The sequence below is a fragment of the Theropithecus gelada genome, chromosome 7b, assembly GCF_003255815.1.
Source record: "Theropithecus gelada isolate Dixy chromosome 7b, Tgel_1.0, whole genome shotgun sequence".
Lineage (NCBI taxonomy): Eukaryota > Metazoa > Chordata > Mammalia > Primates > Cercopithecidae > Theropithecus > Theropithecus gelada.
In genome coordinates this window covers 76,480,594-76,505,179 of record NC_037675.1, presented here as the reverse complement: position 1 = coordinate 76,505,179, position 24,586 = coordinate 76,480,594, and the positions used below count along the sequence as shown (strand labels likewise).

Below are 24,586 nucleotides of genomic sequence, written 5' to 3'. Positions count from 1 at the left end.
ATAATTAGAACATTTTAATTAAAGGAAATTAAGCTATCATTTTAGCCTATTAGACTTTGCTGGCTCTGCTTAGTCATTGAGCTTGGCCCAGTTTCCTATTCCCTAATTTTAGCTACCTGGTTTATGTAATGATGTTGGGGTTGGGAGATATGATTTTTGTTTTGTTTTGTTTTTCTTTAAGACTAATGTCTTGGCTCCTAAATAACTACAAAGTTATATGAACTAGATAGGAAACCCACTGATTTTCAGAAAAATCCTGAGATGTTTTAGAATGCCCACACAGTCCATATGAGTGAGCCCCACCTGAAAGTTCAGTTGTCAGGTTGCCTGCCTGGATTTCCAAATATCCGGATAAATTCCCTCGTGTAGTTGTGTCATCTGAAGGTTATAGGGAGTGTAGACATGTGGAGGCCCTGGGGGAACTTCCAGCATCATCACACACTATTTCTGGGAGGTAAATTTCGTGTTGATAAAAGGTGCAGGCTGCAGTGGTGCGCCCTTTGCCTTCAGCCTCTTGAAATGAATTTCAGTTTTTGCTTTAAAATGAGTCTTTAATGTTCTTCGGATGTCATAGAAGAGACAATGCAAATGGTTCTTCTGTGATTGCAGTTCCTCAGTACAGTGTGGTAGAGGACAATTTAAATAGTATTTACCCCTTTGGAGTACCAGTTGGAGATGTGATTTTCCTGGAGTCTCAGAAAAACATAGCAGATTTCTTAATTCATTTTGTAAGATACTTTTAGCAATGCCTTAAGAGTTTTATGACCTGCATTTAAGCTCCTTTATGATGTAGAGAGACTCCTCTCCTTAAAAGAAAAAAAAGTTTTTGAAGGACACTGTTCATATCTTGGAGGAACCAATCTATTCTTCCAGGAAATAAAGTGGTTGGGCAAATGTGTGTCAAATCCTGCAAGCACTGTTAAATTCAGTTGTTTGTCCTAGGCCAATGACTTAGTCTGTTTCCTTGCCTTAGCATGGAGATGATGAAATCTGTGATGACTCTTTTCAGTACTTTCACCTTGATGCTTATTCCAGGCTGTCCTCTACCAGTTTTACTTACATTTAGACATTTTCAGCAACCTGTAATTCTTAATTAACTTCTTCCTTCAGAATTAAGCCAATGCAATGAGCAAATCTGGCAAGTCATGTTACCCAAGTTCTATTTGTCTGCAACTTTATTCATAGGAAAAAAGTCCAAATCCAAATTAGGGTTTCTAGATTGGCTTGGAATGTGAAAAATCTGTTATTCCTGCTGTCTACCTTTTTGAACTTCTTCTTTGCTCTTAAATTTTGTCTTTATGCTTTATGAAGTGAGAATCTTGGGGAAGTGAGTATCTTTGTGGGTCAACTGATTCTGAAGAAAGGAAGAGAGGCATCATACTGATGACTACACGTTACTTTGTGATGGTTAGTTCTCAGACCTTTTTGACTTATATGTGTGTATCCAAGGTTCTAAAGTACTTTATTTATTTATTTATTTTGAGATGGAATTTCACTCTTGTTGCCCAGGCTGGAGTGCAATGGCGTGATCGCGGCTCACCACAACCTCTGTCTCCGGGGTTCAAGCGATTCTCCTGCCTCAGCCTCCCAAGTAGCTGGGACTACAGGCGTGCACCACCACGCCCAGCTAATTTTTGTATTTTTAGTAGAGGTAGGGTAGGATGGTCTTGATCTCTTGACCTCATGGTCCACCCGCCTTGGCCTCCCAAAGTGCTGGGATTATAGGTGTGAGCCACTGTGCCCGGCCTGAGGTAGTTTTTCAAATGTTGGGATTGCTTGTAAATATTTTAAAATTACGAGATTTCAAATAAAAGTTAAAATATCTACCTTCTCTTGAAAAACTGGATGATCTGAAAACCTGGAGTGCCATGGCAGTCACTGGCTTTTCCTATGACACAGGCCATCTTTTCTAGTTTGCTGTGTATGGCTTGTGCTGGTCCAGTATCAGTATGTTTCTCACTTGATCTCTGTGGGCATTTACTTTTTGGTTTTGTCCTGTAGACTCTACCTCCTTAAAATCCCTCAAACTCTTCAGTTCATGGGTTACTAAAATTTTTTTAATTAAATAAAATTGTTTAATTAAATACAATTTAATAAACTTTAAAAAATTAAATAAAATTTAAAATTATTTTAATTAAATAAAATCTGTCCCCTCTCTATACTGAAGGCCCTTCTCCTTTCTTGGCTGGAGTACTGGAATAGTGTCCCAGCCCACCTTCTTATCTCTAGGGTTGTCTCTCTCTTGTCTGTCTCCATAGTACTGGTAGCTTCACCTTTCTGAACTGTACATTGACTCACATCATTCTGTTTCAAATTCCTTATTGCCTTTCCACTTTGTACTAAATGAAGCTTAAACTCCTTAGCATGCTACTCTAGTTCTACATGATCGGGCCAGTACCTCTCCAGGCACTTAACCTTTCCGGGCCTCAGTTTCCTCCCATGAAACATGGGGGCAGTAATTCTTGCCAGTAGAGTTATAGTGAGGATTAAATTTAAAATGCTTATAAAGCAGCAACACAGTATTTGACACTTAGTAAGTCTTCAGTAAATACTAGCTATTAGTAATATGATAATACCATATTTTTGTTTATGTTTTTCTGAACCCAGACCTTCATATTTGCTGTCTCTTCTACCCTGAATGTCTTTACCCCTCTTTCCCTTGATTGAAATTCATCCTTTAGGATTCAGCTCATGTGTTACCCACTCCTAGATACACTCCCTGACCCTCCATAATCCCATGGCACTTGCGCATACCTCTGGTAGCATGCCTTGCACATTGCAGTGAAACGCTCTCTCTTAGCTTTATTGAGGTATAATTGACAAATAAAAATTGTTTATATTCAAGATATATAATGTGATGTTTTGGTATACATATACATTGTGAAGTGAATGCCACAATCAAGCTAATTAACATATTTTATCACCCCATACAAATGTCTAACAAATACATTAAAAGTTCCCCAGTATCGCTAACCATCAGGCAAGTGCAAATCGAAACCACTATGAAGGCATCTCATTTCTTATCACCCTCCTCGCCTCATTTAGACTCATAAGCCCTTTGAAGACAGGAACTATCTTACTCATACTTGTATCCCAGTGACCAGCACAGGTCTAGGTATCTTAAATGTTTGACAAATTAGGCCAGGCGTGGTGGCTCACACCTGTAATCCCAGCAGTTTGGGAGGCCAAGGCAGGTGGATCACTTGAGGTCAGGAGTTCGAGACCAGCCTGGCCAATATGGTGAAACCCCATCTCTACTGAAAACATAAAAATTAGCCGGGCGTGGGGACACATGCCTGTAGTCCCAGCAACTTGGGAGGCTGAGGTAGGAGAATCACTTGAATCTGGAAGGCAGAGGTTGCAGTGAGGGTAGATTGTGCCACTGCACTCTAGCCTGAGTGACACAGAGAGACTGTCTCAAAAAAAAAAAAAAAGGCCAGGTGCGGTGGCTTACGCCTGTAATCCCAGCACTTTTGGAGGCCAAGGTGGGTGGATCACAAGGTCAGGAGATGAGGACCATCCTGGCTAACACAGTGAAACCCCGTCTCTACTAAAAATACAAAAAATTAGCCACGCGTGGTGGCATGGGCCTGTAATCTGAGGCAGGAGAATCACTTGAACCCAGGAGGCGGAGGTTGCAGTGAGCCGAGATCGCACCACTGCACTCCAGCCTGGGTAACAGAGCGAGACTGTCTCAAAAATAAATAAATAATAAAAATAAATTTAAAAGGTTGCCAAATTAGTAAATGGTGCTAGATGGCAGAAGACAGTTGACTAATACTAACTACTGTTTATTAGGGAATTTAGATGTGCCATAAAACTTTTTTTAGTTGGTCTATCATTTCAAATTTATCTAGTAGTGATAACTTTTCTTTATTATCAATTTTTTCCAAAATAAAATAGCTTTATTATTATTTTTGAACATAAGTGATCCAGTGATACATGTCTTTTTGTTTGTTTGTTTTGAGACAGAGTCTCACTGTGTTGCCCAGGCTGAAGTGCAGTGGCACGGTCTCGGCTCACCACAACTTCCGCCTCCCGGGTTCAAGTGATTATCCTGCCTCAGCCTCCAAAGTAGCTGGGATTATAGGCGCCCAATACCACGCCTGGCTAATTTTTGTGTGTGTGTTTTTAGTAGAGACAGGGTTTCACCATGTTGACCAGGCTGGTCTCAAACTCCTGATCTCAGGTGATCCGCCTGCCTCGGCCTCCCAAAGTGCTAGGATTACAGGCGTAAGCCACTGCACCTGGCTGAGCCACCATGCCCGGCTACATGTCTTTTTAAAAAATGGAAAAAAAGGCCAGGCACGGTGGCTCATGACTGTAACCCCAGCACTTTGGGAGGCTGAGATGGTTGGATCATGAGATCAGGAGATCGAGACCATCCTGACCAACATGGGGAAACCCTGTCTCTACTAAAAATACAAAAAAATTAACTGGGCGTGGTGGTGGGTGCCTGTAGTCCCAGCTACTCGGGAGGCTGAGGCAGGAGAATCACTTGAACCCGGGAGGCAGAGGTTGCGGTGAGCCAAGATCACAAAAAAAAGAAAAAAAAGTAAAAATATAAAGAGAAAGTCTCACCCCTCAGAAATAACTACTGTTATAAAGTACTTTTAAATATATAAGCTTAAATGTGTGCTACTTAATTTTCCTGATTAAAATTTCCCCTTAAAAGAATAGCATTAGAACATCCAGTTTAATGTAATGAAGCCACTACTTTTGTGTTCCACATTGCAAAGTAGCTTCCAGTCTTAAGTGATGAAATATGCTTTCTACTAAGACAGCCGCGTACTCTAGAAATGAAGGCTGAGATCCAGGCTGTTAAATTACCGTGGAATTCCCTTGCTTTGTATGTGGCTGTTTACTTTCCAGTATATGCCCTTTCTTCTGTGCTGATAGGCTGTTCTTTGGTAATAGAGCAGTTTAAGTCTGAAGAACTAAAGCTAAGGATCTAGAAGAAAGGAATAATCATTTATGGAAGCCAAGGATATCTTTTTTTTTTAGGATAAATTTCTCTCCTTTTTTTTGTTTTGTTTTTGTTTTTTTGAGACAGGGTCTTGCTCTGTCACCCAGGCTGCAGTGACAGAGCAAGCTTCCCCAGTAGCTGGGACTATAGGTGCGCACCACCATGTCTGGCTAATTTTTGTAGAGATGGGGTTTCGCCATGTTGCCCAGGTTGGTCTTGAACTCTTTTTTTTTTGAGATGGAATCTCACTCTGTCATCTGGGTTGGAGTGCAGTGGCACAATCTTGGCCCACTGCAACCTCTGCCTCCCAGATTCAAGCGATTCTCCTGCCTCAGCCTCCCGAGCAGCTGGTACTATAGGCATGTACCAGCCACTATGCCCAGCTACTTTTTGTATTTTTAGTAGAGATGAGGTTTCTCCATGTTGGTTAGCCAGGATGGTCTCGATCTCTTGAACTCGTGATCTGTCCACCTCGGCCTCCCAAAGTGCTGGGATTATAGGTGTGAGCCACCGCGCCCAGCCAGGTCTTGAACTCTTGAGCTCAAGTGATCCTCCTGCCTTGGTGTTCCAAAGTTTGGGATTACAGGCATAAGCCACCATGCCTGGCCAGAAATTTCTTGTTTGTTTCCTGTGTTTTGTTCCCACTCTATGTAGCTGTTGACATAATTAACATGAAATTTGCAGGAATAGATCTCCTGGATTATCTTCTCTATGCATGCTTTTTTTCCTGCTGCCCTTGTATTGTGTGTCCTAATTTTATTCTCCACCCACACCCCTTCCCTATCAAATTTGTTTTATAGAATAAATGTGTATTTATGTATCTTTGTCCCTCTTGTATAAGCTTTTGATAATTGTCTACTTTCATTTTTGTGACATGTTCCTCTATGCACAATGATACTAGTCTGCATCTATAAAGTGAGTTTTTGCCAATAAGTCCAGTGTATGTAACTTGGAGCATTAGCTAGATTAACTTTTTGGTATGGTAAGACATCTATAGCAGCAACAGATTTTAGCCTGCAATGTGATTAGACTACTTGAATGAATGAAATTTACTGTATTTGGATTTAATCTTCTAATCCAGTTTTTGTCTTTGGGGATGGCTGGAAGATAGTCATCATAATGAGAACTATAAATTGTCTTTCGTAGATAGTGTCTCTGTCTCCCCAGTTTCTGTAAGTTCTCTTTCTGAGTGTTATTTGCTGCCTATTCTTACTACATTTCTTATTTTAGATCACAGATTCTGCTGGCCATATTCTCTACTCCAAAGAGGATGCAACCAAGGGGAAATTTGCCTTTACCACTGAAGATTATGACATGTTTGAAGTGTGTTTTGAGAGCAAGGGTGAGTAATCAGAGTGTTTCTCTGGATTAAGAATCTTCTCCAACTCTAGTGCACTAGTGCTCCTTACTACTACGGTCAGCACTTAATATCCAGTTTCATTTGTATTCTTTATTTATTCTGATTTGGAGACCTGTTACCTTGTAGTCTTTGGAGCACCTTTTAAAAGGTCAACTAAGTGGAATGAAAGATTGAATAGGTGGAACAGAGGGAACTTTTAGGGCAGTGAAAATATTCTGTATGATACTGTAATAGTGGATACATATCATTATATGGTTGTCGGAACATTACATTTGGAATGTACACCAAGAGTGAATCCTAATGCAAATTATGGACTTTGGTTGATAGTGATGTGTCCATGTAGGTTCATCATTTGTAACAAATGTACCACTCTGGTGGGAGATGGTGATAATGGGGGAGGCTATGCATATGTAAGGGGAAAGGGAATATGGGAAATCTTTGTGCCTTCCTCTCAGTTTTGTTGTGAACCGAAAACTGCTCTAACAAAATGAAGTCTTAAAAAAAAGGCTGGGCATGGTGGCTCATGCCTGCAATCCCAGCACTTTGGGAGGCCAAGGCAGGCAGATCACTGAAGGTTAGGAGTTTGAGACCAGCCTGGCCAACATGGAAAAACCCTGTCTCTACTAAAAATACAAAATTAGCTGGGGAGGCTGAGGCAGGAGAATCACTTAAACCCAGGAGGTGGAGGTTGCAGTGAGCAAGATTGTGTCACTGCACTCCAGCCTGAGTGACAGAATGAGAGTCCATCTCAAAAAAATAAACAACGACAACAACAACAAAAAAAACTGGCCAGGCATGGTGACTCACTCCTGTAATCCCAGCACTTGGGAGGCTGAGGCGGGTGGATCACCTGAGGCCAGGAGTTCGAGACCAGCCTGGCCAACATGGCAAAACCCCGTCTCTGCAAATACAAAAATTCGCCGGATGTGGTGGTGGCACATGCCTGTAATCCCAGCTGTTTGGGAGGCTGAGGCAGGAGACTTGCTTGGACCATTCTGAGAAATGGTGTTTAGGCGATTTTGTTGTGCAAATATCAAGTGTACTTCAAATATCAGGTGTACTTACACAAACCTAGATGGTATAGCCTACTACCCACCTCAGCTATATGGTGTAGCCTATTATTGCTCCTCGACTACAAACCTGTAAAGCATGTGACTGTACTGAATACTGTAGGCAGTTGGAACACAATGCTATTTGTGTATCTAAACATAGAAAAGATATAGTAAAAGACAGTATTATAATAATCTTATGGGACCACCTTCATATATGCAGTCCGTCCTCGACTGAACTGTCTTCATGCAGTGCGTGACTGTACTGTGCTGTGACAATCAGGGAGGTAGTTGGAAGACTGTACGTAAGAAGATATCCTGATCATTTGGACCAGGTGGGGCTGTGAACTGCTTAAGTTTCACAACTTTTTCAGTGAGGAAAGAAAATCAAAAATTTGCATTACATCTTCCGTGGACAATGGCATAATCAGGATTACACATTGGATTTGGGAGAACAGAACACTCTGGGTGCGACATTGTGTTTTGTTTTGTTTGTTGTTTTCATGCTCAGAAGACACTGTGGCTTGTCTTACTTTGCTCTCAGTCTTACCCTGTGCAGTCTTATTTATATTTCTTTGCTTTCAAATTAATCTTTCCAATCTATCCAAAAGAAGTTGTTTTTTTTTGGGGTTTTTTTTGTTTTTTTTTTTGTTTTTTTTTGTTTTTTGTGAGACAGAGTCTTGCTCTGTCACCCAGGCTGGAGTGCAGTGGCGCGATCTTAGCTCACTGCAACCTCTGTCTCCTGGGTTCAAGCGATTCTCATGCCTCAGCCTCCGGAGTAGCTGCAACTATAGGCACGCATCACCATGCCTGGCTAGTTTGTGTATTTTTATTAGAGATGGGTTTCACCATGTTGGCCAGGCTGGTCTCGAACTCGAACCTCAAGTGATCCACCTGCCTCGGCCTCCCAAAGTTCTGGGATTACAGGCGTGAGCCACTGCACCCATCCCAAAAGAAGTTCTTTACTGTCTTTCAAACATGCCGTACTCCGATTTTAATATCTGAGCCTTTGCTCATGCTTTGCCATCTGCCTAGAGTACTTTGCCTAAGTCCTGCCTTTAGGTGTTCCCTCTTTAGTGAAGTCTGTCCACAACTACTGTCTTCCCTCCTCTTCCCTTTGCTCCATATTGGGATTGTCTGAACCAGTTCCTTTGGCTTAAAATTTTACAGTGCTTTGCATTTTCACTGTAGTCGTTTTGTGTATATGTCTTAGATCCCAGTTGAATTATTTGAAGGCAGGGATTGTATCCTGGCTTAGTCCATTTTGTGCTGCTATAACAGAACATCACAGACTGGGTAATTTATAAACAGTAGAAATTTATTTGGTTCATGGTTCTGGAGTCTGGAAAGTCCAACATCAAGGGGCCACATCTGGTGAGGGCCTTTTTGCTGTGTCACAGTAACATGGCAGAAGGTATCACATGGCAAGAGAATGCACAGGAGGGCAAGAAGGGGCTGAACTCACTTTTATAACAAACCTACTTCTATGATAATGACATTAATCTATTGATGAGGGCAGAGCCCCATAACCTAATCGATTCTTAAAGGTCCTGCTTCTCGGCCAGGCACAGTGGCTCATGGCTATAATCCCAGCACTTTGAGAGGCTGAGGCAGGAGGATCGCTGGAGCCCAGGAGTTCCAGATCACCCTGGACAGTATAGTGAGACCCTGTCTCTACAAAAAATACAAAAATTACCTGGCTGCGGTGGCTCACACCTATATTCCAGCTACTGGAGAGGCTGAAGTGGGAGGATTGCTTGAGCCTAGCAGTTCGAGGCTACAGTAGGCCATGATGGTACGTGCCATTGCACTCCAGCTTGGAAGACAGAGTAACAACCTATCTTAAAAAAAATTTTTTTAATTAAATAAATAAATAAAATTAAAGGTTCTACCTCTCAACACTCTTGCATTGGGGATTAAGTTTCCAACACATGAACTTTGAGAGGGGCACATTTAAGCCATAGCATGTCCCTTTAAAATCTCCAGCACAGTTCTAGTACTTAGTAAGTTCTCAATGAGTAGTTACTGAATTGACTTCAGTTCATTTCAGAAAACTTACAGTGTCTCTCAGGCATCAGAGGGTACAATACCATTCAGTGTGGCTTATGGTCTCAGGAACCCCAGTGCTTCAGTGGTACTGTGTATCCCAGAACTTCTGATTTCATGCAGGCAGTTGTAAATTTTATAACTAGGTGAATTCCAGGGGATTGGGGCTGAACAGTTTTCTGGGGCTCTTTGGGTCTTTTCCTTTCTCCTACTTGATGATTTAAGATTAGTATGCCTCTTTGATCCAGCTGAATCAGATCGACTCTTCTAACATGAACTCTATTATAAGAAGCATCCCAGGCCGGGCGCGGTGGCTCAAGCCTGTAATCCCAGCACTTTGGGAGGCCGAGGCGGGTGGATCACGAGGTCAGGAGATCGAGACCATCCTGGCTAACATGGTGAAACCCCGTCTCTACTAAAAATACAAAAAACTAGCCGGGCGTGGTGGCGGGCGCCTGTAGTCCCAGCTACTCGGAGGCTGAGGCGGGAGAATGGCGTGAACCCGGGAGGCGGAGCTTGCAGTGAGCCGAGATCACGCCACTGCACTCCAGCCTGGGCGACACAGCGAGACTCAGTCTCAAAAAAAAAAAAAAAAAGAAGCATCCCTGAGATTTGAACTCTTACAGTAAAGTTTTTTTTTTTCTTCAGCTGTTGTAACTCTTTTAAGGGCTTAGTGGGAATAGCTCTGTAACATTGTACTCCTACTGAAATAGGCCATACATTGATCAAAATGTTTGAATTAAAGTGGAATATTAGATAAAACTTATGTTCTTTTCAGTACTTAGATTTATGTTAAGTAAATCTAAGCTTAGCACATACCCAATAATCCTAATTCATCATGGCCTTCCCTCAAAATTTGACAGGGCAACCTTTTCAGATGTGGAAATACGCATTTTCAGCCGAAGTTGTTGGCCACTATCTCTTGATTTATATGCCACTCAATTTCACACTGTTTTGATTTTTGAGTTTTATTTCCCAATTCAATAAGCCTGTGTGTTTTCCCTTCTGTTCTGTTCCTCTGTAGTACCAGTTGCAGTATCTTGTGTCCTCGCCTGCTCAGAGATGTTTGCCAGCAGCATGTTCTTGTTGCTTTCCGGCACCCCACACAGATAGAGGCTTTGTCTGGAATGTTTGTGATTTTAGCCAGAGCCAAGAATTTTCTGCAACTGAGCAGGGGGAGGAGTTGTGGCTGTTTCCCTCTATTGAGAGGGTAGGGGTTCTGGAGAGGGAGGGCGGGTGGGTGGGTGGGTAATTTCCCGGAATTTTAAGTATTCCACACAATGAATCCTTTGATTTCTTTCTCAGGAACAGGGCGGATACCTGACCAACTCGTGATCCTAGACATGAAGCATGGAGTGGAGGCGAAAAATTACGAAGAGGTATGTCCTGCTGTAACAGCCAGAGGAGGCAGCAGTGTGCTATGCTGTGAGGTTTTGTGACCTCGGCAGGCCAACAGGCTGTGCTTTGCCCAAAAGGCTGTGGTTTCTTAGCAGTCTTGTGACAGCCAGCCATGAACAAAAAGTTGTATTAACAGCCTTGGCCGGGCGTGGTGGCTCACTCCTGTAATCCCAGCACTTTGGGAGGCCGAGGCTGGTGGATCACCTGAGGTCAGGAGTTCGAGACAGCCTGGTCAACATGGCGAAACCCCATCTCTACTAAAAATAAAAAATAGCCAGGCGTGTTGGTGTGCGCCTGTAATCCCAGTTAGTGTACTCAGGAGAATTGTTGGAACCCGGGAGGCAGAGGCTGCAGTGAGTCGAGATCGCGCCACTGCACTCCAGCCTGGGCAACAGGGCAAGGCTCCGTCTCAAAAAAAAAAAACAGTCTTGAAGACTAATTCTGGCTGTGCTGTCAGCCAAAGGACTGAACTAACTGTCCCACAGAAATGTGGGTTTGATAAAACACTGAAGCATATGGCATTAGTTCTCTTGAGGCAGAAACCGTGTGTGTGTGTGTTGTATAGAGACAGGTATTTTACATTTTTAAAGCTGGAATTCAGTTATTTGTAAATGCCCAAGGTTAAGAAAAGTGATTTGTTTTTAATTCCTAAGACTTTTTCCCCAAGACCAACAGTTGTATATATCTATATATATATATCTAGGGCATGCATTCAGTGCTGTTTAGTCTTGAACAACTGTTTTGTCTTTGGGAAATAATAATAGTCAAATATAGTTTTGAGTTAAAATAATTTCAGACTTTTAAGGAAGAGGGCAGGATGGAGGAAGAAGCTACAAGAGACTAGGAATGTTGATAATAGAAATTTGATGCTGATAGGAAGTATTCATTATAGAGTAATAAAAACTGACATTTATTTAGGTGACAGGGAGATGGAGGTGTGCACAGAATGAGGAGAAGGGCAACAGCCTTTTTCATCTCTGCGAGACTTTGGGGGCAGCACAAAAGGGTTCTTCAAACAAAGCAAACCTTTGAAAAACCACAAGAACTATTTAAGACTAGATAATTGATCTTTACAGAAAGATAAGAGTATTTTTACCCAGCAAAACAGTACGTAAGGGCATGAAGGAGGAGTAGGGTACAGGAAATAGAATGGGCTTTTGAAGAATGCAAACTAAGTAAATGAAGGAAAATTGGTTTAAGTGATTTAGGAAAATTGTCTAGGAATAGTGGAACAGAAGTTGCTCTCTCTTTGGACAGGACTTGGGAAGGGAAATATCCTAAAATGGAAGAAGATTGGAAATGACTGGTTAATTCTGCAACAGGAAGTAGTACAACAATTGCAGCTCTTTCCTTGTTCAAATCCTCAATTGAATGAAACTGGGTAGCGTTCTTTAGAGGCAGTAAGTAGGAGCAAGTGATATAGTTGTGAATGGGAGACAGTTTCCAGTAGAGACTTTTCAATTGTTTGTTTCTGTTTCCAGGCTAGTTTAATTTAAATAAATAAAACAAGAAAACCTCTTTATTTGATGAATTTAAGAGTAAGTTGAAAAATTTTTTTAAACCTTCATGATTCAGAAGAATCTTAATTATATGTAAATAAGATTATTTTAAAGTGCTTTTGTAAGATATAAAACACAAGGGAAGATGTCATTATTATGAGGTGGAAGAATAGGTGAAATGATTTCTAGTTTGTGGTTACTGCTTCTGTTCCCGAACTGTGGACCATTCTCAGTTGAATTTGTACTCTGTGGAATTTTACCTATTGTAATTTTTTTCTCCAACATGTTGGCTGTCATTAAGAGTATTTATTTATTTATTTATTTATTCATTGAGAGGGAGTCTCGCTCTGTTGCCCAGGCTGGAGTGCAGTGGCGGGATCTCGGCTCACCGCAAGCTCCGCCTCCCGGGTTCACGCCATTCTGCCTCATCCTCCCAAATAGCTGGGACTACAGGCGCCCGCCACCACACCCAGCTAATTTTTTGTATTTTTAGTAGAGACAGGGTTTCGCCACGTTAGCCAGGATGGTCTCGATCTCCTGACCTCATGATCCACCTGTCTCAGCCTCCCAAAGTGCTGGCGGATTACAGGCATGAGCCACCCTGCCCAACCCAAGGGTATTTGTTAAATAACAACACATCAATGCCCTATTAGACAGTAGATGTAGCTAGTTCTCCTCAAAAACAGATGACATTACTGTGGGTTTAAATAAAGAATGCTTTGGACACAACTTAGTTGTCGTATAGCATTTTAGAACCCCTATACCTCCTGGAATTTCCATCATCCTTGGACTTCATAAACATTAGGAAAGGGGCTTTACCTTTCCTGACCTTTTGCTTAACCCAAGAGGGGAATCCCTAGCCCAAAGGAAACCACAGTGCTTCCTTTGCCTGCTTCCTGCTTCAGATGTCTGACATGTCCTAAGCCTTTTTTTATGCATGTAGTTACAACACAGCTCCAAGGTTCTACTTCTTAACCAAGAAACTCCTCCCCACTACTTTAACATGTGTCCCCACTCTCCTACCCCTCACCCCTGCCCCCCAGCAGCAGACCAAATTGATGTAGAGGAGGAATGGCTATGACACAGTCCAAAGACCAACCATTTCTTCAGTCTGCAGCAAGGCTCCCTTGAACTTTGCTTATAAATGGCTGTTAGCTGGCAGGGTACGGTGGCTCACACCTATAATCCCAGTACTTTGGGAGGCCAAGTTGGGTAGATCACTTGAGGTCAGGAGTTGGAGACCAGCCTGGCCAACTTGGCGAAAACCCCATCTCTACTAAAAATACAAAAATTAGCTGGGCATGGTGGCGGGCACCTGTAGTCCCAGCTACTTGGGAGGCTGAAGCAAGAGAATCACTTGAACGATTTAATTTCAGGCCCTTGAGATAATGGAGAGGCTTTACCTCCAGAGGATTTGGAACCTTTGGCATCAGTATTAAGATTTGGTAATGTGGCACACTTCTTTAATTTTCTTCATGTCCAACACGTCTCCCTCATATTTGTGGACTCATAATTCTGAAATCCCATGTGGTCCTGTAAGATTGGATAGTAATTGTACCACACTACCTACCTAAATTGTTATTAGTTAATCCATGTGAAATTGCTATGTAACACAATACAAATGTAAGATGATACTATTTGGAAGACAGTGTTTGTCATACTGTGAAGAAGCATTAAGTCTTGTTGTTTGATTCTTTAATGAGAAAGAATGCCTCTGTCCTCAGAAATAAAGCGCTTTTGATTTTGATTTCCTGTGTTGTATTTTATGAACCTCTCACCACTGTCTCGCTTTTGCCCTTCAGAGGGTGTATCTTTGTAGATTCAGGATGTGAACTGAGCCACTTCTTTTTAGCTTGTGATTTGTGAATTAGAGTAGTTGTTTGTAGGGACTTACTGTCTGATTGTGCAGTTGGGAGAATGCAGGCAATTACTGTCCAACAAAGAAGGAGCTATCTGACGCATCTTCTAACTCCTGGGCTATCTATGTGTCCCATGAGTAAAATACCGTTTTGCCTAGCAGTTCTGTTTGTCTGTCATTGGCTATCAACAGATAACACCAAAAACACACCTGCCTTGGTTGGAGCAATAGCTGTCCAAAAGTTCTGTTTATCTGAGTGCTCTCAGGAAGGAGGAACTCTGATTCCATGTACTAGATCCAAAATCCTTTTTTTTTTTTTTTTTTTTTTTTTTTTTGAGAGAGTCTCACTATATCGTCTAGGCTGTAGTGCAGTGCAGTGGCGTGATCTTAGCTCACTGCAACCTCTGCCACCTGGGTTCAAACGATTCTTCTGCCTCAGCCTCCTAAGTAGCTGGGATTACAAATGTGCACCACCACACCCAGCTAATTTTTGTATTTTTAGTAGAGACAAGGTTTCACCATGTTGGCCAGGCTGGTCTCGAACTCCTGATCTCAAGTGATCCAGCCACCTCAGCCTCCCAAAGTGCTGGGATTACAGGCATGAGCCAATGTACCAGCCCAGTTATGTTTATCTTGCTTGTGTTAGAGTAGATGGTCTTCACATTTATTGCTGTGTTCCTGGAGTTGGTAGGGGCTGTGGTGGGAGGCGTGGAGGCAGCAAACTACTTTGACTGAATTTGTCTTGTCACAAGAAGCTTCTGTCTTGGATCTTGATGCCCCACCAAGGAAAAGAATTTAGAGATTCCCTAGAGGTTAGATTAACACCTCTGTTTTAAGAAGCAGTTTTTTCAGAAAGTTAATACCGTTTCTTGGTACAGTTACTTATAACTCTGTAAACTCTTTAGATTCAAATCTTCATTATAATGGAAGATTTGGATATGGTTTTAGAAGAGTTTAATTTTACCAGTATTTTGGAGGTGTTATACAGGAAAAGGCTTTGTAACTTGTAGCTTTTCCAAATGGTACCTACCATGACCAGTAAGAATGATGTTAATAGATATGGTGGTAGAGAAGGCTTTCTCCTAGGCGGCAGGCCTTATGAAAATAGATGCAGGCCAGGCGCAGTGGCTCACACCTGTAATCCCAGCACTTTGGGAGGCTGAGGCAGGTGGATCACCTGAGGTCAGGAGTTCAAGACCAAGCTGGCCAAGATGGTGAAATCCTGTCTCTACTAAAAATACAAAAATTATCTGGGTGTGATGGAAGGCACCTGTAATCTCAGCTACTCGGGAGGCTGAGGCAGGAGAATCATTTGAACTTGGGAGGTGGAGGTTGCAGTGAGCCAAGATCATGCCACTGCACTCCAGCATGGCTGACAATGCAAGACTCCATCTCAAAAAAAAAGAAAAAAGAAAAAGAAAAAAATAAGAAAAAAAATAAATGCAGAGTGCTTTTAGTATACAAGAAACACTTGCTTCAGGGGACCAGCAGCACTTAGCTACTTTGAGAAAGTTGCCTTCTTTGAAGAAGGCATAGAGTGGGCAGAACAGATCAATTACAAGTGTTTACTATGTATCAGGTCTTTAAGACTATATAAACTATAAATCATTTTAATTTCCTTGAGTTCAGGGGCCAAACTAGTGTGAAGGGATAGGATAAAAATAAAACAATTTGTGAATATGACAATATATGATTGAATGTTAACTGTGTGACACAGTAAGTGTTGTAGAGCTTCAGGGAAGAGAGAGCGTGGACAGGAGTGGTTGAAGGAAGCTTTCAAGGAGGCTTGAAAGATAGGTCAGATTTGGGTACAGAGAGCATAAATGCTTTTGGAAGTCAAGGATTCTGTTCTCGAATTTTACAGCAGAGTTTGGCAGTTTAAATGCTGTGATGACCCTGAGTAGGGAGTTAAGAGACCATGGTACTGTTAATTTTGGTTGGGCACCCAAAGGGCTGAGTAACTTTATGGACTCTTTAGTTTCCTCATTTGAAAAATGAGGGACTCACTGCAAAATGAAGTACCTTGAAGTTATAACATCCTTTGATTATTTAACAACTACATGCAGCCTGCCAGGGGAATGTCAGCCCTTACTGGAGAACCTGTGGTGCACATTGTCTTACAGACTTGGCAAAACATACCTCATGCTTCCAGTGATGAAGGAAAGTAGAATAGAATACCAGCCTGCCTTCATGAAACATGTATAATTTGGCATTCTTACAGATACTTTGAACAGTTTAATCAACTGTTTACAAGAGCAGAACAACAGAAAGTGGGAATTTTGATACTGAGGATTTCTTTTTTAGCTTTTTGTACAGTGATATAAAGTCTCAGTGCTATTTATTAAATGCTTAGTCCTGAGCAAGTAAAGAGCGTCTTCTTGAGAATACTTACATGATTCGTTTTAAAATTTTACTCTGTGGCCCTGCAAAAATAATAGCAATGGGAAACCCAGGAAGTTTATTAGTCAAACTTTATTAGTCAAGCAAATAGGACAACCTATATAGATCCTTGTGGCCTAATATAGCTTGTTCATTTTCACCTTTGATTCAGGAAAAACTTAGTATAGTCATCTGGTTTTCTTTATTACATTTCTGGTACTTACAGAATAAACTCACATAGACTTGGATTCTAATGCCAACTCACCAAGCTGTGATACTTTGGGCAAGTATATTTAATACCTCTGAGACTTAGTTTCCTCATCTGTAAAACTTAAGGATAAAAATATTCACCTTATAGGGTTACGAGGATTAAATGAGATTACAAAATATACCACATTGTGAGCATATATGAATGACCCTGATTCATTATTCTACCTTTTTCATCCCCTTCCCCAATTTAGTCTCAGCCTAACTTTTGAGCCTGTCATTTGCTGTTATCCCCTTATCCCCTACCCTCCCCAAGCACAAGTGTGTGGCAGTTGTGTGGGTACATGCACACATATCCTATAGTCTAGTTTCTAGCACACCAGACTACTTAAGTCTAGACTATTCATAGTTGCCAAACATGCCTGCACTTTACTCCCTCCGTGTTTTGGTTTACAGGTTCCCCTCAGCCTTGAATGCCCTCTTAGAAGTCCTGCCCAACTTGGGAGACCCAGCTCACGCACTTGCTGTTAAGCTTCACTTTGTCCTCCCGACTAGAACTCTGTTTTTAATGTGTGTCTTTGTTATAGAAGTTACTACATAAAGCCGTATATTATGGTTATGACTTACTATGTAAGCTGTGAGAGCTTAAGATCGTAACTTACCTTGGTACCTTGCACATAATAAGAACTCAGAGTCGGGCGCAGTGGCTCACACCTGTAATCCCAGCACTTTGGGAGGCCGAGGCGAGCAGATCACAAGGTCAGGAGATCGAGACCATCCTGGCTAACACAGTAAAACCCAGTCTCTACTAAAAATACAAAAATTAGCCAGGCGTGATGGCGGGCGCCTATAGTCCCAGCTGCTCGGGAGGCTGAGGCAGGAGAATGGCGTGAACCCTGGAGGCTGAGCTTGCGGTGAGCCGAGATCACGCCACTACACGCCAGGCTGGGGGAAAGTGCGAGACTCCATCTCAAAAAAAAAAAATAAGAACTCAGAAAAAACGTTAAGGCCTTAAAATGTTTAAAAAAACAATCAAGAAACTTTTTACATTTGTTTTAAGCTGGTAATAAAAGTTTATTGTTATATATTCTTGTAGTAAAGTTTTTTTTCTTTATTATTACCACTACTTTGTAATAGAGATGGGGTCTTGCTGTGTTGCCCAGCTTGGTCTCAAGCAATCCATCTGCCTTGGCTTCCCAAAGTGTTGGTATTACTGGCATGAGACACTGCGCCCAGCCTGCAATGAAGTTGTGTGGTTTTTTTTTTTTTTTAACACTACTACTGGCCGGGCGCGGTGGCTCAAGCCTGTAATCCCAGCACTTTGGGAGGCTGAGACGGGCGGATCACGAGGTCAGGAGATCGAGACCATCCTGGTTAATATGGTGAAACCCCGTCTCTACTAAAAAGTACAAAAAACTAGCCGGGCGAGGTGGCGGGCGCCTGTGGTCCCAGCTACTTGGGAGGCTGAGGCAGGAGAATGGCGTGAACCTGGGAGGCGGAGCTTGTAGTGAGCTGAGATCTGGCCACTGCGCTCCAGCCTGGGCGACAGAGCGAAACTCCGTCTCAAAAAAAAAAAAAAAAAAAAAACACTACTACTACTTCTTTATTTATTTATTTATTTATTTATTTTGAGACACAGTCCACCCAGCCCAGGCTGGAGTGCAGTGGTGCCATCTCGGCTCACTGCAACCTCTGCCTCCCAGGTTCAAAGGATTCTCATGCCTCAGCCTCCTGAGTAGCTGGGACTACAGGTGTGCGCCACCACACCCAACTAATTTTTGTGTTTTTAGTAGAGACAGGGTTTCACCATGTTGGCCAGGCTGGTCTCAAACTCCTGGCCTCAAGTGATCCACCTGCCTCAGCCTCCCAAAGTGCTGGGATTACAGGCGTGAGCCACCACACCTGGCTAATTTTTTTCTTTTGGAAAAAGAAACAGGCCAGGTGCAGTGGCTCACTCCTGTAATCCCAGCACTTTGGGAGACTGAAGCAGGAGGATCACAAGGTCAGGAGTTTGAGACTAGCCTGACCAACATGGTGAAACCCTGTCTCTACTAAAAATACAAAAATTAGCTGGATCTGGTGGCGCACGCCTGTAATCCCAGCTGCTTGAGAGGCTGAGGCAGGAAAATCTGTGTGACAGAGCAAGACTCCCATCTCAAAAAATAAAATAAAATAAAAATAAAATAAACAACAGAAATTATTTCTCATAGTTCTGGATTCAAGGAAGTTCAAGATCAGGGTACCAGTGTGGTCAGGTTCTGGTGAGGGCCCTCTTCTGAGTGCATCCTGCCTTCTCACTGTGTTCTCACATGGAGGAAGGTGGAATTGCTTTCCTTAATAGCATTTAATTGTTAAGTCTGTCAGATTTTGGTGGTTTGAAAAGATTTTTGTTCTTTGATTTCCTCCAAATATTATTTTGATTTCTAGGTTTAGATTCAACGTAGAAATATATCCATGATTGTTGTTATTTACTATTGAGTATCCATGGTGTACTAGGTGTTTGGAATGGCAAGTTAGATTTCAGTATTGTTTTAGTCTCTTGAGATTTCTTTAAGCTTTCTAGATTTTAAATTAGTATCATGAGTGAAGGTAATTATTAGGCAAAAATGGCTTTTAGGAAATGAGACCAAAATGAGACCTTCATCACACTAATGAAGGTCTGAAAATAATTTCCTGGATGAAAGAGGGGATGCAATAGAGATTGATTGATTGATTGATTGATTGATTGATTGATTTTGAGTCAGAGTCTCAGTTTGTCTCCCAGGATGGAGTATAGTGGCATGATCTCAGCTCATTGCAGCTTTGACCTTCCAGGCTCAAGTGATCCTCCTGCCTCAGCCTCTCAAAGTATTGGGATTACAGGTGTGAGCCACCATGCTTGGCCTCAGCAGAGATTTTGTGGAGGAAATAAAATCAGCTTTGAAGATAGGAATTTGACTGTTTGGTTATGAATAGAGGTATAGAGTCTGGAGTGGCACCTGTACTAGAAAAGGGGTTGGGGATTGAATGATTAACTAAACAATGTAGAATACTAGCAATGTGGAATGCTATGCAGCAGTTAAGAAGAATAAGGTAAATAAGGTAAATTTATAAGCACTGCCATTTTTGGAAAGATCTTATTAATGGAAAAAAGCTGTAGAACAATATGTGTAGTATGATGCCATTTATAAATATATTTTAAGTTATATTTTTGTGTACATTTACATATAAAAGCATAGTGTCTCAGACGAAAAGGTGTGGAAAGATAATACATCAAGTTTATAAGCATCGTTACCTCTGGAAAGCAGTGTGGGAATTGAGGAACCATGAAGGTAGACTTTTGATTCATATTCTCTTTGCTTCTGGATAGTTTAAATTTTTAGCAGAAGACTATATTTATGTGTTGGTTGTACAACTAAAAAATAAATTTTATTACTGTAAAGGGATTGAGAACAGCTTATGGGGGGGCTGTAATCTACAAAAGCCATCTTCAGTACCAGGTTTAATTCCATCATTGTTTTTTGGGTTTTAGGTCTCTGGACTATTGTCCTTTAACCAAAAAAAAAAAAAAAAAAAAAAGAAAGAAAGAAAGAAAAGCAGGGGCTGGGGGATTCAATAGGCTTTAAAGTAATTTTTTTTTTTAATATCATTTTAGCTGGCAGAGGCACAGCCGTAGTTTCACTTCCAGTTTCTTTTGCAAGTTTCTATTTAGGGAACTTTAAATAATTTATCTCTAAGAAGTATCATGCCATTTCCTTTATACTGTCTCATTTAGGAAGCTCAGAGTGGGGAAGTATAGAGCAGGAGGGAAGATGTTAGACTAAGGTTCAGCTTGTATAGCTCTTCTTATTTTTCTTGGGGAATGTTTTTTTGTTCTGCAGCTCTATATGAGATCAATGAATAGATATATATTCTGGGTTAATGACAAAACCTGGCATTTGGCCATTCACCTAAGAAAGTTAGCTCTGTGCATTAACTGTTGGTTAAATCTTACACCCAGAAGCTGTTCTGCAGTTACCAGTCACACCGTTAACTCTAGCCAACATTTTATAAATGCAAGAAAATGTGCATCTGGTGAGAGAAAACATAGGTGTATCATCGCGTCTATCACCATATTTTTATGAACCTTAAATATAAACTCAATTTTTACATCCCAATCTTAACAGCAGTTTGTTTTATTTTAAATAGCTTTTGTTCATCACACATTTAGTGAAAAATATAATAAGAAAATGTAAAATAAATTCCTCCTATTCATCCCTTGTTAACCGCTGTTAACATTTCACAAAGAGAAAGAACAAGGACAATGAATTGAACAAAGGAGAGGAAAAAAAGTGGGCCATAGGGAATGTAAATAAATAGGGAGTAAAGAAGCAGATATAGAAACAGAATTATTAGGTGTAGCCAGGTGTGGTGGCTCACACCTGTAATCCCAGTACTTTGGGAGATCGAGGCGGGTGGATCACTTGAGGTCAGGAGTTCGAGACCAGCCTGGCCAACGTGGTGAAATCTCATCTCTACTGAACATATAAAAATTAGCCAGGTGTGGTAGCGCACACCTGTAATCCCAGCTACTCAGGAGGCTGAGGTGGGAGAATTTTTTTGAACCTGTGAGTCAGAGGTTGCAGTGAGCCAAGATCACACCACTGTACTCCAGCCTGGGCAACAGAGTGAGACTCCATAAATAAATAAATTAATTAAATTAATAAAAAGAAAGATAGTTATTAAAGAATTCTCTATGTGGAAACTTTAAGAGCAACTGGTATGTAGAAGTTTTAAGATCTAGAAAGCTGGCCAGGCGTGATGGCTCACACCTGTAATCTCAGCACTTTGGGAGGCCGAGGCAGGTGGATCACGAGGTCAAGAGATCAAGACTATCCTGGCCAACATGGTGAAACCCCACCTCTACTAAAAATACAAAAAATTAGCTGCGTGTGGTGGCGCATGCCTGTAGTCCCAGTTACTTAGGAGGCTGAGGCAGGAGAATCACTTGAACCTGGGAGGCGGAGGTTGCAGTGAGCCAAAATCGTGCCATTGCACTCTAGCCTGGCAACAGAGCGAGACTCCATCTCAAAAAAAAAAAAAAAAATCTGGAAAGCTCTGGTGGTGTATCCCATTTTAAAGCAAAGCATAATCTAAGATTGATAAGAAAAAAAACATAGAATAGTGCAATCTTTGGTGTGATAGATGCCTCTAGTTATTAGATACTCTTAAGAGTTTTCTTAGGGATCTAACTTGAGAACAGAAGACAGTTAATTTCTTTCTGACATCCTTCATTCCTCAGCATACAGGGAATTCCTTGGAGATTTCTTTTGATAACTGTGTCATTCTAAAAGAAAAAAAAATACATAAAAAATTCAGTGCAGTTTTCTCACATCTGAGCTCTGATACTAAACCTTAAAAGTTGTTGTAGGATTTATATGAACATACCAGAATTCTCTAATTGTGTATTTTGAAGTATTACTTTAATGCTATAATAACACATGCTCACATTCATATGTACTGTCAAAGGTTTAATGAATTTAGTGGTTTTTCTTCTAAAACCAGGTTTGACCTAATATGACTCACATTTATTATATTAATAATGTTGTTTACTTCTTAGACATCAGTGGAAGGGCAAAGTAAAGTGCTTTACTGAAGTCAAAAATCAGCTGGGCATGGTGGTTCACACTTGTAGTCCCAACACTTTGGGAGGCTGAGGCGGACAGATTGCTTGAGCTTAGGAGTTGGAGACCAGCCTGGGCAACATGGCAAAACCCCATCTCTACAAAAAGTGCAAAAATTAGCTGGGTGTGGCGCTGCATGACTGTGGTCCCAGCTACTCGGGATGCTGAGGCAAGAGGATTGCTTGAGCCCAGGAGGTCAAGCCTGCAGTGAGCCAAGACTATGCCACTGCACTGCAGTCTGGGCAACAGAGTAAGACTCTGTCTCAAAAAAAAAAGTAAAAAATCTTGAGACAATAGTATATCTTGCTTTATAGCCTGCAGTTATTATATTACTTGTAAAGAGATTTTAGTCAAAATTAAAGTATTAAAAAAGGTCTGAAATGGAAAGATACAGTCTATAGGGAAAGAAACAAGCCCAAATTTTAAAATATGTTAGGATGATTGATAGGAGAGAATTTAAATCTGGTGAAACTTTAAAAAAGACTCTTCTGTTGCCTTCTTTATGTTCTTGACTGAAGCGATGTTTTCAGAGAGCTGAAAATATTCCATTCTTTTCCAGATTGCAAAAGTTGAGAAGCTCAAACCGTTAGAGGTAGAGCTGCGACGCCTAGAAGACCTTTCAGAATCTATTGTTAATGATTTTGCCTACATGAAGAAGAGAGAAGAGGAGATGCGTGATACCAACGGTGAGGGGGAAGGCGACTCTTATTTCTTAAGTGACCCGTAAATGAGACAGTCTCCAAACTTTCAATTCTGGTGTATCCTTTTCTCAGTTTTGCCAAGGCGGGTATATGGAAGGGAAATTGCTTACTTCGCTGTTGTTGCTGCTAAAGGTAAATGAGCCTTGTTAGATTTTCAAGAGAGTAGAAATTGCTACTGTGATAGGCAGTTGACAGCATCCTCAATTAGTCTATACCCATATCAAATTGATAGCAGCAATCTTTGTTATTTTCAACATTTATATATAGGATAATGAACTTTTATTATTATTTTTTTTTGAGATGGAGTCTCGCTCTGTGGCTCAGGCTGGAGTACGGTGGTGTGATCTTGGCTCACCGCAACCTCCGCCTCCTGGGTTCAAGCGATTCTGCTGCCTCAGCCTCCCAAGTAGCTGGGACTATAGGCGCGTGCCACCATGCCTGGCTAATTTTTCATATTTTTAGTAGAGACAGAGTTAGCCAGGATGGTCTCGATCTCCTGACTTCATGATCCGCCTGCTTCAGCTCCCAAAGTGCTGGGATTACAGGCGTGAGCCACCACGCCCACCCAGGATAATGAACTTAAAAAAAAAATTATCTGAAATCCTACTATTAGACCTAGGGACAGAGTGAAGTTAATTAATTGCCTTTACATCCCTCCCCTGCCATTGTTTAACCAGCTGAGGAGGCTCACTCATTATGTTTACAATGTTTTTGTTTTTTTTAGAGTCAACAAACACTCGGGTCCTATACTTCAGCATCTTTTCAATGTTCTGCCTCATTGGACTAGCCACCTGGCAGGTCTTCTACCTACGACGCTTCTTCAAGGCCAAGAAGTTGATTGAGTAATGAATGAGGCATATTCTCCTCCCACCTTGTACCTCAGCCAGCAGAACATCGCTGGGACGTGCCTGGCCTAAGGCATCCTACCAACAGCACCATCAAGGCATGTTGGAGCTTTCTTGCCAGAACTGATCTCTTTTGGTGTGGGAGGACATGGGGTACCACCTACACCCAACAAATCAATGAGGGACTTTTTAATTTGGTAGGATTTTGACTGGTTTTGCAACAATAGGTCTATTATTAGAGTCACCTATGACAAAAAAAATAGGGGTTACCTAGATAATGCCAAAGTCAGCATTTGTCCTGGGTTCCCTTGTGTGATCTGTTTGGAGTATGTTTTTTTTTCTCCCACTTGCTCAGCAGCTCAGGCTTCCATTCTAGTTCTTTTGCCAAGATTTTTGTGTGACCATGTTGACTTCATTCGGATTGCCCTCTTTCAATTTCCTTGTGAAAACACCTTAACTTTCTCTTTACCCTTAGCTGAAATGTTTACGTAGCTTCTGGTGATACCTTTTCATGATTTTATGTCTTAAAATGGTGATGGATGTGACACCTCATAAAAGTGAGCTTTGAACTGTAGATAACGCTTAAAGAAAATGTCATTTTAGACAATTAAAATATTTGTGCTTAACTGCTTGAAC

At 41.4% G+C, this 24,586-nt stretch overlaps 1 protein-coding gene across 3 annotated transcripts in view; it reads left to right on the top strand.

Annotated features, from left to right (window-relative positions):
• TMED10 (transmembrane p24 trafficking protein 10) overlaps window positions 1-24,586 on the top strand; it is a 39,458-nt gene extending 14,872 nt beyond the window's left edge. Inside the window, exons 2-5 of one of the 3 annotated variants that reach the window (XM_025392230.1) lie at window positions 6,197-6,308; window positions 10,727-10,800; window positions 22,964-23,090; window positions 23,830-24,586. In XM_025392230.1, the coding sequence (XP_025248015.1) occupies window positions 6,197-6,308; window positions 10,727-10,800; window positions 22,964-23,090; window positions 23,830-23,951 (435 nt within the window). In that variant the 3' untranslated portion in view covers window positions 23,952-24,586. The remainder of the gene's footprint in view (window positions 1-6,196; window positions 6,309-10,726; window positions 10,801-22,963; window positions 23,091-23,829) is intronic. The other 2 variants (XM_025392231.1, XM_025392232.1) reach the window with 2 other exon arrangements.